This window comes from Procambarus clarkii, chromosome 55 (assembly GCF_040958095.1).
Source record: "Procambarus clarkii isolate CNS0578487 chromosome 55, FALCON_Pclarkii_2.0, whole genome shotgun sequence".
Taxonomy (NCBI): Eukaryota; Metazoa; Arthropoda; class Malacostraca; order Decapoda; family Cambaridae; genus Procambarus; species Procambarus clarkii.
Window position 1 is genome coordinate 8,595,596 of NC_091204.1, and position 13,772 is coordinate 8,609,367.

General features: G+C 50.4%; 1 protein-coding gene across 3 annotated transcripts in view; it reads left to right on the top strand.

The window, feature by feature from the left end:
- The window catches only part of mus301 (mutagen-sensitive 301), a 77,760-nt gene that overhangs the window by 40,089 nt on the left and 23,899 nt on the right, over nucleotides 1-13,772 (top strand). For all 3 annotated transcript variants that reach the window (XM_069305447.1, XM_069305446.1, XM_069305448.1), the window contains 3 exons: nucleotides 7,980-8,094; nucleotides 11,864-11,976; nucleotides 12,227-12,367. In XM_069305447.1, coding sequence (XP_069161548.1) covers nucleotides 7,980-8,094; nucleotides 11,864-11,976; nucleotides 12,227-12,367 — 369 coding nt within the window. The remainder of the gene's footprint in view (nucleotides 1-7,979; nucleotides 8,095-11,863; nucleotides 11,977-12,226; nucleotides 12,368-13,772) is intronic.

Sequence of the window (13,772 nt, forward strand, 5' to 3'; positions counted from 1 at the left end):
CAACATGCTAGGTTGGTTTCCCACTCGAATGCCCCGTGGCCGCCCCGTTTGGTTAGGTGCTGCTCGCCCCTTTCTCTCCATGTTCCCGGCTCCGGACCGTCTGCGTGTTTCTGGGTCGGGGCGGGGTTCAGTTGCGGCAGAGACTCGGGCGGTTTTCGGGGGATGCCCCGTTCGGGTTGGGGACGGAGGTTTGAGCCTGTGCCTCCTGCCAAGGCTTCTGGGTCTTACCAGCGGCCCTTTCTTGTTGCCTTCCCCATGGGCTCTTGCTTTTCTTTCAGGGCGGAGGGCTTGGAGGACGGCTCTGCCCCGGGGCCTCTGTTGTTGGTTCCCGGGGCTGTGGGGGATGCCTACTAGCAGTTCTGGGGCGGTTTTGCCCCTTCAGGGGTTTTTCTGCTGTTGGGCGTCGTTTTTCGCCCTTCCAGTCTGCTAGCTTCCCACATTTGCTGGCGTGTTTTTGTGTATTAAGCGTCAGTCACAGCCCCTGCTGGCGGCCATTTTCGTCTGCCGGTTTCCCGGCGTGGCCACCAGGGCGGCGTTGCCACCAGGGCGGCGTTGCCGTTTGTTTACATGCGTCTGGGTGTGCGAGCGAGCGTCTCTGGTGAGTTTTCAAAAAATTTGCAGGGTTTTTGTTCTCCTGTTGTCGTTTCTTTGTTTTTCTGGTGTTTTCTTGCCGTTGCCTGTTCCTCTGGGAACGTTTGGGTGTTGATTTTGGGTCTGAGCCTCTGGGTTTAGGCTCAGTGCCCCTGGCTGGTATGCTTGCTCCCACACCTTGCCCCTCGGTTTTCGGTCTGTTGGGACCGTTTTCCCAGGGCGTTCTGCTGGGGTCTGTGCTTTGCCTTTTAGTGGTGTTCTCCGCCGGCAAATGTGGTGGTTTGGGCTCCCCCTGGTTCGATGCTGGGTTCCTTTGGGTTCCTTGGTTTCGTTCTGGAGGTTTCTTCCTCTTGGGCCCCCTTTTGTGGGTTCAGGGGACTTTGTTTCCTCGTGTGACCCGGTTCTGCCTTTTGGGGTTCCGGGGTCTTCCTGGCTTGCAGACTGAGCTTTTTGGGTCTTGGCACATGTTGTGGTTGTGCTGGGACTTTGTGGTTTTGCTGTCGAGGTGGGCCTTTTGATGCAGTTTTGTGCCTTCTTTGCCTGGCCGGCGTAGTGCTCTTTGCCACTAGTCGGCGGCTTGTGCTTTTACAATGTATGTCCTCACCTAGTTGTGCTTGTGGGGGTTGAGCTCTGGCTCCTTGGTCCTGCCTCTCAACCGTCCGTCAACAGGTGTATCGGTTCCTGTGCCTCTTGGGCTCTGTCATGTCTACATGTGACATTGTATGGGGGTCAGCCTCGTTCCTTGTGTGAGGAGTCGCCACATTACTTCTTAGTGCTTTCCCGTTCCCATTCTGACACTCACCAAAAAAAAAAAAAAAAAAAAAAAAAAAAAAAAAAAAAAAAAAAAATAACTAATTCTATCTGTGGCTCTTTTGGGTACTCAGTTTCCACCTGTGTCCCCTAGTGCGTGTGCCCCTTGTGTTACATAGCCTGTCCTTCTCAACCCTGTCGATTTCCTTGGGTATCTTGTATGTGGTGATCAGGTCTCACCTCACTTCCTCTTCCAGCGAAGTGTGGTTTCATTCCCGTAGTCTCTCCTCATGACTTCGGTAGTGTACTTTTTCTTTCTGAAGGGGTTCTGTTCCCTTCTCTGTTGACTGGGCGCTGGGGGAGCAGCTTGCTCTGTTGCCTCTCGCTTGGTCCCGCTGTTGGTGGGCGCTTTGGGTTGTCTTCCGGCCTCTGCTGGCGTCGGAGGACGGCTTCTCCCCCTTGGGGGGGGTTCAGAGCTGGCGGGGTGGCTTCTTCCCTGCGCTTCGTCATTTCCTCTTCGTGGGTGCGTGGGGCGTGGTCGATCCGCCCCATCCTTCTGGGCTTCCCGTCTGCTCTTTGCAGTCATGAGCTTTTCCCGTCTGCTCTTTGCAGTCATGAGTTTTTCCAGTCTGCAGTTCTTCTGGACTACTTCCGTCTGCGCCCTGGATCCTCTGCCCTGCTCGGAGGACTGTTGTCTCCTGTTCGGATTCTGTTAGGGCCGGGTGCATGGATGGTGGACCTGGACCTCCAGGTCACTTCTTGGCACGTTCCTCTCCAGTTTTTCTGGGGCTAGCACGGTTGGTAATTCCCTATGTGTACTTACCTCTGTGTAGTTACAGGATGTGGCCTACTCTCGTGGTGTCCCCTCTTCCCGGCACTCTTTGTCATATAATGCCTTGATTATACTTGTCATATTGTCATATAATGATTGTCATATGTCATAATGTCTTCATATGGTTGTCATACAATGCTTTGATGGTGGGGCTTCAGGTTTGCTGTTTTTATTGCATTCCCTATTTTGTGAAGGGCACTTTGTATACTCTTTGCATCTTTACCGGATCTTAGTGCCCTGTCTGCGTCTGAGATTCGGTGTCTGGCCTACCTCGACGACTGGCTGGAGTGGGCTCCCAGTCAGTCCGCTTGTCTGCTCGCCAGGGGATGGTTCTTTCCAGATCGCTGGGTTTGGTTTCCTGGTGATCTGGAGGTTTTACCTTCTGTTTCCGTCCCGGGTTCGGACCTGGGCCTTGTTTCTGGCTCTTGGGCCCCTCATTGTCTTCCCTCCAGAAGTGTTGCTGTGGCTGTGGTCCCGCCTTTGGCTGTTCAGGAGGGGGTCCCGGGTTGCTCAGCGGTTGCTTGGGCGGTTGTGCGGGAGTTTGCACTTCGGCGTGCTTATCTGCCCGCGGAGTCGGGTTTGGCTCCGGCGTCGGTTGGTTCCTACGGAGACTCCACTTCCGCCTCTTGCATTCCTTGGGTTCCTCTGGGGATCTGGTGTTGGTGCTGCGTCACCAGCTTCCTCTTTGGGGTTTTCGGGGTTCCGTGCCTTGGCGGCTCCCCGAGCCTTCGCTCGATGTGTTCACGGACGGGTCGTCTCTCGGCTGGGGCTTTGTGACCAGTGCTCACCAGGTCGGCCGAGGTTGATGGAGTCTGTCTGTCCATCGGGCTCACAGCCCGGTTCAGGTGTTCATGGCTGTCTGGTTTGCGCTTCGGAGGGTTTGGGTCACTAGGTACTCTCCCATTCGGCTCTGTTTGGACTGTTCTCTGGTGGTTCTTGCCGGAACCACAGGGGGTTTGGTTAACCGTGTGGTTCGTGTCCGGGGTGTGTCCTGCGTCCTGGTGGACAGCTGTCTCGGTTCATTCCTCTTCGTGGGTTGGCCAGTCGTCGCCGATTCGTTTTGTTGGCTCTGTTGGGCTTATGGACTCCTGGCCATGGACGTCTTCGGGTCGGCGTGGTCTAGGCGTCGCCCGTTTTGTGGCGCCCTTCCCACCTGCGAGGACTTCACGGTGGAGGTTTTCGGCAGGCCTGGTCGAGGTGGGGGGTACCGGTACCTCTTCTCCCGGTCCAGCTGTTGCTTCGGGTTCTGGCTCAGTTGCAGCCCATTCCCACGAGAACAGTCCTTATGGTTCCACTGTGGCCGGCCCGGCCTTCTTTTCAGACGCTGCTTGATAGGTGTCCGTACCCGGGGCGTTTTTCCTGAGGCTTCGCCTCTTTCAGCAGGCCGAATCGGTCCTGTCCGTGACTGGTTCGGCCTTCTCTTTGGCTCTTCGCGTCTGGTATTTTGACGCAGGTATCGCCATCTCTATGGTGTTCAGGTGGTTTTGTTGACGGTGTCCCACCTGCGAGCTTCGTCTTGGAGACTGTATGACGTTTCTTACGTCTTCTCGCGTTTTGTTTCCCCCCCGGCCTGCTCATGAGTCGCCCGAGCCATCCTGGTCCTTGTTCAGGGTGCCTTCTTCTCTTCCCCTCAGTTTGTGGTAGCCCCTTCGGTTTTAGTTTCCTCCTCTTTGGTACTGGTGGTAGCTTTATTGGTGTGCAGCCTTTCTCTGTCCTGGCGACGGTCGAGACGGCTGCTTTCCGGAGGGGTTCTTGGGGTATTAGTACTTGTTTGGTTTGGCCGGGGGGTGCGTCCTGTGTTCTCCCGGGTCGTCCGCAGTGTTTTCCTTCTTACTGCGGTCTGTCTTTGCGCCCGTGCTGTTCAGACGTTTGCAGCAATTGCTGCTGTGTTGGTGACGTCTCGGGCTCATTTCGGGCGCAGGGAATTGTGGGTCGCACAGGTTTTTGGCCGCCCATCCATGTGTATGTCTGTTCTTGGGCGTTCTTGTTGCCTTGGGTCGCAGGTTTGCGACCGGTTGTCTTGGCTTTGCGTTGCAGAGTTTGTGGCGGCCGCCTCCCGGGTTAGCCCTTTCTTTTCCTTCTCTTTGGGTATGAAGCTCCAGGGAGCCGTAGGGGCTCCCCACAGAAAACCAGCGTTGAATGTAATGAAACGCCATTTTCTGGGTGAGCCCCGGAGGCTCCCTGGCAACCCTCCCTCCCTCCGGTCGGCGGTTTTTTCGCGTTGGTTGAGGCTTAGCTTCCGAACTGGAGCTTGGCAGCCGGCGCGGTAGGTCCGGGGCTCCCCCCTCCCCCTCCCGGGGTGGGGAGGGCTGCGCGGACGATCGGCGCGGCAGTAAAGTGTGATGTTTGCTTGTTTGCTTGTTTCCTTGGGATTGTAGGGAGTTTTCTACCTCTCTGTTCGGTTTTTGTTGTAGTTTCTTACCATGTGGGGTTTGTTTTGTTACGCCTACCTTTCTGGGTGCCTAACCCCGGTCGATGGCAGATAAGGAAAACCCCCAACCATATGGGGTTTTCCAGGGCCATTGCTCCCTGAAACCTCTCTGAAGGGGCCAGGTTCTGGCGCTGGTCCCTGGTAGGTCTGAACTCCTTAGCTAATGTCCCGGTCTAACATAACACACATTAGCCCGATAAGCTCCAGGGAGCCTCCGGGGCTCACCCAGAAAATGGCGTTTCATTACATTCAACGCTGGTTTTTTTGAGATCTTGCCCCCATTCTTTTTCAAGTAAAATCCCACTATTGGTGTTGAATATCAGATTGTGCAATCGGGCAAGAGTACAGTAACTCATGGTGCTTCCGGGTATCTTCGAGCTTTGCTGCAACGTTTTTGGACCATCAGATAAGGGCCCTAATTAACCAGTCGCCATTGCCAGGTGACGGCATCATGCCCCCCCCCCCCACCCCCACCTTAAAGTTGCACTGACCCAAGTCAGCTCAAATATTGCCTTACTTATCCAGTGTCTGTGGTCAGTAGGCTGGAACCAGTTTTTTTAATTGTTTTATTTTGCATTTCCATTTCAAGGCCGTTTCTTGTTGATGGTGGGTGGTATGCTCTCCAGTATTAGGGACTAGAATATATGGTAATAATTCTATGGTAATAAAGGTAATAGCTTTACATGTGTGTGTGTGTGTGTGTGTGTGTGTGTGTGTACTCACCTAGTTGTACTCACCTAGTTGTACTCACCTAGTTGTACTCACCTAGTTGTGTTTGCGGGGGTTGAGCTCTGGCTCTTTGGTCCCGCCTCTCAACCGTCAATCAACAGGTGTACAGATTCCTGAGCCTATCGGGCTCTGTCATATCTACACTTGAAACTGTGTATGGAGTCAGCCTCCACCACATCACTTCCTAATGCATTCCATTTGTCAACCACTCTGACACTAAAAAAGTTCTTTCTAATATCTCTGTGGCTCATTTGGGCACTCAGTTTCCACCCGTGTCCCCTTGTGCGTGTTCCCCTTGTGTTAAATAGACTGTCTTTATCTACCCTATCAATCCCCTTCAGAATCTTGAATGTGGTGATCATGTCCCCCCTAACTCTTCTGTCTTCCAGCGAAGTGAGGTTTAATTCCCGTAGTCTCTCCTCGTAGCTCATACCTCTCAGCTCGGGTACTAGTCTGGTGGCAAACCTTTGAACCTTTTCCAGTTTAGTCTTATCCTTGACTAGATATGGACTCCATGCTGGGGCTGCATACTCCAGGATTGGCCTGACATATGTGGTATACAAAGTTCTGAATGATTCTTTACACAAGTTTCTGAATGCCGTTCGTATGTTGGCCAGCCTGGCATATGCCGCTGATGTTATCCGCTTGATATGTGCTGCAGGAGACAGGTCTGGCGTGATATCAACCCCCCAAGTCTTTTTCCTTCTCTGACTCCTGAAGAATTTCCTCTCCCAGATGATACCTTGTATCTGGCCTCCTGCTCCCTACACCTATCTTCATTACATTACATTTGGTTGGGTTAAACTCTAACAACCATTTGTTCGACCATTCCTTCAGCTTGTCTAGGTCTTCTTGAAGCCTCAAACAGTCCTCTTCTGTTTTAATCCTGTATGTGCGTGTGTGTGTGTGTGTGTGTGTGTGTGTGTGTGTGTGTGTGTGTGTGTGTGTGTGTGTGTGTGTGTGTGTGTGTGATTACAATGTGTTTGTGACCTGGGAAAACACTTGCAGGTCGGTGTTGGTGTGCACAGCCAACTTGTCGTCTCGCCTAATAAGTCACATTTTTCCGAGGAGACATTTTTCTGAGGGCAGCTCCTTGTGGCTTCCTGAAGCTAATATGTCAACGTAGTGACATACTACTACTAGATGCCATCAGTTTTGCATTTCTTTTAACCCGTCGTGGAACCACGGACCAGAACCTGGGCTTCCCCTCTAGAGCGGCGCAGGAAGCCTTGGCTCTTGCGCTAAAAAAAAAAAAAACTATTGGTAAAAAATTAATTTTAATTTATTCATGTGAATAAATTTTATAGAAGTTTTACTGTACAGTATGTGCCACTGATGCCTGCGCCTCTCTTGAGGGGGGCCAAGTTCTGGCTCATAGTCCCCAGAAGGCCTAAAAGGTTTTCATGACTGATGGCACCTAATGGTTTGCCACAATGTTAGCACTGTAGCTTCAGGGAGCCGCTGAGGCTTGCCCAGAAATTAGAGCTTCATTACATTCAACGCTGGGTTTTTGGACAGGATTGACCAAAAACCTTGGCTGCTTTGTTTACAATTATTAAACAGTTCATGAGCTCCAAAGCACCAGGAGGCTGTTTATAACAATAACAACAGTTGATTGGCAAATTTTCATGATTGTAAATTGTTTAATAAATGTAACCAAAGCTGTCAAAGGTTGAGGAAAGATGTACACGTTCGTAAGTTATCTTGAGTCGGTTATCTTGAGTTGATTTCGGGGCTTTAGTGTCCCCGCGGCCCGGTCCTAGACCAGGCCTCCACCCCCAGGAAGCAGCTCGTGAAAGCTGACTAACTCCCAGGTACCTATTTACTGCTAGGTAACAGGGGCATTCAGGGTGAAAGAAACTTTGCCCATTTGTTTCTGCCTCGTGCGGGTACCGAACCCGCGCCACAGAATTACGAGTCCTGCGAGCTATCCACCTGGCTACGAGGCCCTGTGCTTGCGTAACTGCTTCGTGAATCTGGCCCCTGGTCTGCGACCAGGCCACCCTGGCGGCACAGCAGTGCTTGGCTTTATCAGAATCTCGCTGGTGATGTTCCAGGCTCACGGCTGCTTGTACTCCTTGGGTACATTTAGTTGCGTGTCCTCCCTTGTCATCTATGTACAGAGTTCCTTCTTAGTGTCAGGTAGCATGTTTAGGACCGAGGTGAGTGAACCCCCTAAGAGATGTGCATGATGCTGCGTTCTGGTGGTATTCTGTAGGATAACAAAGGAGACTAGAAGGTGGTTAGCGAGGACCCTCACTTGGCATTTGTTAGCGGACAAGGACTTGCAAGAACTTAGGATATTTTTTATACGAACTGATATCGGGATCATTTCTGGCTGGATTATTAATTTTTGTTCAGTGACACTCTCGTTACAATGTGATCTGCAGGAAAGCTTCAAAATTCCCGTAAGCACTGATATTTGTTTTCCCCTGCCTGCCTGTTTGACCTGATATCCACAAATAGTGGGACCTTAGTTGTAACAAAGTGGCCAAATGATGTAGCTCCAAAAAGATGTTTTGATGTAAATGCAAAGCACTATTTATTCTGGTACGCGACTCTCCTTATTTTAATCCTGTGTGTTTACAGTGTCCATTACAAGATCCTGCATCACCTTAACCTTAATTTAGTTTCTTTTATTCTTAGATAAAGCATGTAAACAAGGTCTCGTTGTATCGAGCATTGGTGGAGGAAGGTGGCGGTTCTGTGTGCTCGGTTCTCCGTAAAACATTGCCTTATGGAATTGCTTACCATCACTCAGGTTAGTTAAATTACTTTGGTTCATGTTTATGTAGTCATGAAAGGAATATATATTATACTTTTCAAAAGATTCCCCCAAGTTATTCCACTTGGTTGCTCACTGCAACAAGATTCTAGTCGACTTTGAATAGCATCTGCCATAATCGGGGCAGGTCAACATGCTGTACTGACGTAGGAAGAAATTACCAAATTGTTCCTGTCGAGCCATGATGGCACTAGGAAGCTGCTGGAGAATACTAGTACAGTATGTAAGGAATATATTATACGTTTCAAAAGATTTCCCGAGTTATACCGCTTTGTTGCTCCGTACAACAAGATCTCTAGTCGACTAGGAGAATACTAGTACTGTATTCTCCAGTAACAAGTAACAGATTGTTACTGGAGTTGTGTTAACAGATTGTTAACAGAAAAGTGCTTTCTCTATCCCTCAAAAATGTATTCCAATTGCAACTTAACTTTGTTTATCCTGTTCTGTAATCATAGAAGCATCAGAGGTAGAATTTCAGGACAAGAGAGCACACTTCTAAGGCGTGATCTTAGGAGTACCCAGAGCATATGTTCGAACTCTCTTTGTGGCTCCTGCTGATTTTTCTTGATACGTCACGTTACTGTGATTTCTCTGTGTCTTATTATTATTTATTATTGAACAAACCCACAAGGGCCGTAATGAGGGTTCGAACCCATGCGCGCTGGATGTTTCTAGACGCGCTCTAGTCGACTGTACCTCAACATGGGTTAACCTCTTCCGTGTTCATCGTCCATCTTGAACTAGTTCACAAGTTGACTAGAGTGCATCTGGAAACATGTAGCGTATAGGTTCGAACCCCTCAACAAGGTCCTTGTGGATTTGTTCACTTGATATAGCACTGTGATTTCTGTGTATGTTGTTATTATAATTATTGTTATTGTTGTTATCCTTATTATTAATATTGCAAAATGTGTGGATATGAGCTTCTTATGAGCTTAGAGAATTATGACCGAGATGCGTAGACCTGTAGTTAGGAATGTTATTTCGTCTAAATTTACAGTACTGTATACTGTACTGTATAGATGAATATATATATACAGTAGTACTGTATTGTATGTACAATAGAGTTCTGTACAAGTATGGCTTCTTTCCCGCCAATTATTTTCTGTGGCTTTTCTGGGGGGAGCCCCGTCGGCTCCCCGGAGCTATCCCAGGCTGATATGCTAATGTCAGACTTTGGCATCAGTCATGTGTATGGAGTTCTTAGGCCTACCGGGGACCACGGCCAGAACCGGGCCCCCTCAGAGAGGCAAGGGGAGCAATGGCCTATAGAAGCCCCCGTGTAGTTGGAAGCATTCTATGTCTGCCATCGACCGGAACAGGCACCCAGAAAGGTAAGTGCCCCAAAACAAACCCCTATTCTGGTTAAAATTGCTACCTAAAACCGAACTAGTGGATAGAACTCCCCAACCGAAAACAAGCAAACTAGTGTGATGTCACACACTGCCGCGCCGCTGTCTGCGCAGCTCCCCCCTCCCCGGGAGGGGGAAGGGGGAGCCCCAGACCCCCCGCGCCGGCTACCCACACCTCAGTTCTTGAGGCTGATGCTATAGGCGATGGTCGTGTGCTCTGGCTCCGGTGTCGCTACTGCACTGTGCTTTGAGTGTGGTGTTAGTTTTGTGGGTGCGAGAGCCAGGAGTTATCTTCAGTACTCGGGCTGCATGCGCCTAGGGCTGCCTTCCCTAGGTGCCCTGTAAGTACTGCCCTTGGGGCTTGGGGCCACCTTCCACAGGCTCCTCGGGGTCTGCCTCTGCTGGTCCGTTTTATCTTTCGGTTTTTCGGCCGCCTGTTGGGCTCTTGGGTGTTCTGTTCTCCCTTGTTACCGGCAGGTAAGAGGCAGTTTGCACTGGTAGGGGCGCAGGGTGCTGCTCAGCTTGTAATTCCCGACATCGCGGCCGGCTCTGTTCCTTGGGGTTCGCTGTCCTCTTGCGGGGTTTTGTTTTTCTTTTTGTTTTTGCCTGGTGGGGGGTTCTGTCATTTTATTCAGTTTGTTTTTGCCCTTCCACTGTTCTCCTCGAGTCTTCGCGTATGGTTTTTTTGACTCGAGTCTATCATCATCTCTATGGTGATCAGGTGGCCTCCTTGTTGGTGTCCCACCTGAGGGCTTCTTCTAGGCGGCAGTATGAAGTTTCCTGGCGGTCCTTCCGTTTCTTTTTGCGTCTTCGTCGTCTTAGCTCCTTGTCTGTTCGGGTGGTCTTGTCCTTCCTCTCGTGGTTGTTTCAGGACCGTCATCTTATGCCTAACACTGTCGCTTCGTATCGTGCGGCGCTGGCGGAGCCGCTTCAGCTTGCTTTCGGTATCAATGTTACGTCTGCGCCGTTTCGCAAGCTGTCTCGTGCATTGTTTCACCTCCGGCCTGCTCATGCGTCGCCTGAGCCGTCCTGGTCTTTGGACAGAGTGCTCGCTTTCCTTTCATCTCCTCGTTTCGTTGTGGCCCCTTCGGTCCAGGATTGTTTTTCCAAGGCACTTTTCTTGTTGGCTTTGGCCTCTGGGGGTCGGGTAGGGGAGCTTCATGCTCTCCTCCGGCGCAGGGGTTTCTGCTCTTTTGGTCGTGGTGATTGTTTTGTTCGTTTGCAGCCGTCTCCTTCTTTTCTGGCGAAGAATGAGACTGCTGCGTTCCGGAGGGGTCCATGGGTGGTTGATGCTTGGTTGGTCAGGCCGGGGGTGCATCATGTTTTGTGTCCGGTTGCGGCGCTTCGCCGTTATTTGCGCGCCACAGCTTCTGTGTCCGGGGACGCGCTGTGGGTTGATCCGGTTTCCCTTCTTCCCTGTTCGCGGGTTCGGGTCTCTCAGGTCGTCCGCAGGGTTATTAGGTCCAGCCAGCCTGCGGTCTATCCCCGTGCCCATGACGTTCGTAAGTTCGCGGCTCTTGCTGCCGTCTTTGGGAATATGTCTTGGTCTGATATTCGGGCGCGGGGATTTTGGCGGTCGAACAGGGTCCTGGCTGCTCGTTACCTTGTGAATGTCCCTGGGCCTCGTCGGGCCTGTGTTGCTTTGGGTCGGCGGTTGCAGCCAGTTGTCTCGGCTTCGAGTTGAGGGGTGAGCGACGACCGCCTCCCGGGTAAGTCCCTCTTTTTCTGTCTGTGGGTAGTTAGCTCCGGGGAGCCGACGGGGCTCCCCCCAGAAAACCAGCGTTGAATGTAATGAAACGCCATTTTCTGGGTGAGTCCCGGAGGCTCCCCGGCATCCCTCCCTCCCTCCGGTCGGCGGTTTTTCGCGTTTTTGACATCCAGCCTCAAGAACTGAGGTGTGGGTAGCCGGCGCAGGGGGTCTGGGGCTCCCCCTTCCCCCTCCCGGGGAGGGGGGAGCTGCGCAGACAGCGGCACGGCAGTGTGTGACGTCACACTAGTTTGCTTGTTTTCGGTTGGGGAGGTTTATCCACTAGTTCGGTTTTAGGTAGCAATTTTAACCAGAATAGGGGTTTGTTTTGGGGCGCTTACCTTTCTGGGTGCCTGTTCCGGTCGATGGCAGACATAGAATGCTTCCAACTACACGGGGGCTTCTATAGGCCATTGCTCCCCTTGCCTCTCTGAGGGGGCCCGGTTCTGGCCGTGGTCCCCGGTAGGCCTAAGAACTCCATACACATGACTGATGCCAAAGTCTGACATTAGCATATCAGCCTGGGATAGCTCCGGGGAGCCTCCGGGACTCACCCAGAAAATGGCGTTTCATTACATTCAACGCTGGTTTTTTACGTACAAATTATTTCTAATTTGGAGACATTTTTGTAAATTGATGACAGGACTGACAGACGGCGAGAGACGGCTTATTGAAGAAGGTTACATAACGGGGACATTGTGCTGCTTGTGCTGCACCTCCACCCTTGCTGCTGGCGTCAACCTGCCGGCTCGAAGAGTGAGTAAATGTGTGCGTGTACAGTAACATCCGCTGCTGGGTGTTCAATAACACATTTTCTGCTCTCTCTCTCTCTCTCGCTCTCTCGTGCGCATACACACTCACAGAGCCAGTAACTGATACATATACTGTCGATATCTGCAATTTGATTTGTGATAAATGCCTTTTCTGTCATGTTCATAACTCTCTCAAGATTCTACGAGGTACTTGAGAGCACTTTGACAGAGCGCACTGTTTTCATCCCTGACAGGTAATAATTCGTTCACCATATACAGGAAAAGAATTTTTGACACGCTCCAGATACAAGCAGATGGTAGGGCGGGCTGGACGTGCAGGACTCGACACATCGGGGGAAAGCTTTTTAATACTGCAGCCCCTTGACCTGCTGAAGGTAGGAAGCCTGCTCCTGAATTTTCTGTTTAGTTTCTAGTTTTCATTACTAACAATACAAAAAATGTTCAAAAACAACTTTTTAGGTATGTTTTGCCTCTCTTGCTTTGTGTTAATAATCCCCGCCAAACACTACAGGGCCACGATTCATCGTGTGTTCATATACGTTCATCGTGTGTGTTCATATACGAGATCTGTACATGTTTCCTCGACTAAACAGGTCGAGGGGCAAAATACTGATCAATCTCTTGACCCGAGGTTGTTATTGTGCCAAACGTCTTCATAGCACTTGGGAGCTCATAAACTGCGTAATAAATGGTAACTAAGCCGCCGTGGTTGAAGAAAGGTGTGAAGGTGTGAAGGTGTGCCATAAGTGGGCACATGGAGCTTCATGAATCCTTATCTTGAGAGGTTATCTTGAGATGATCCTGATCCTAGGCCCAGATTCACGAAGCAGTTACACAAGCACTTGCGAACCTGTACATCTTTTCTCAATCTTTGGCGGCTTTGTTTACAATTGTTAAACAGTTAATGAGCTCTGGAGCATCTAATAGTAGGCATCCTTCAGTCTAAAGATTATGGAGTTGCGCCCTTGACAGGGCGCAAAGCCTGGGTAGGTAGATATGGAGGAGAAGCTGTTACCCATGCAGCAGGTCTCTCCACGTTGCTGAAATTATCCAATAGAGAGGCAAATGCCAATACACATGGTTCCAGCAACGTCGCAGGAGCTGCCAGAACGAGGTCGACGTCAACAACGAACTGCCTTAGGGGCTCCAACTCCGGATTTTTCCTTGAGATTGACTCGTGAAGGCATACTGAGCTCTGGAGCCTCGGGAAGTTGTTTATAATAATAACAACAGGAGATTGGCAAGTTTTCATGCTTATAAACTGTTTAACAAATGTAACCAAAGCCGTTAAGTATCGAGGAGAGAGTTACACGTTCGTAAGTACCTGGTTGATACCTGGTTGATGGGGTTCTGGGAGTTCTTTTACCTGCGTAATTGCTCCGTGAATGTAGCCCCAGGTCTGTTATTCATAGGTGCCCCCTTGGACAACTAACCTGGTAATAAACTACTATTTATTGAACGACTTTTCATACTACATTTAACAGGGTTTAACGTTTATCGATTTGCGCTTCACTTTATATTGTGGAGTGAAATTAGTGTCATTGAAAACTACGTATTTGTGAAACCCGTTGGCATGGAATGAAGGGGACAGTGGTTCTAGCATGTTAGGGGAACTAGATACATAATGAGTGTTAGGGAGTATGTGGAGAGAGTCATAGCAAAGCCCGAGGTTTTAGCAGTATGATTAATGTTTCCTGAGGTCTAGCTACTCCGTAACGAGTGGTAGAGAGGTTACAAATTCTGTTGCTATAGGGGGGGCCAGGCTAAAATTAGATAGGG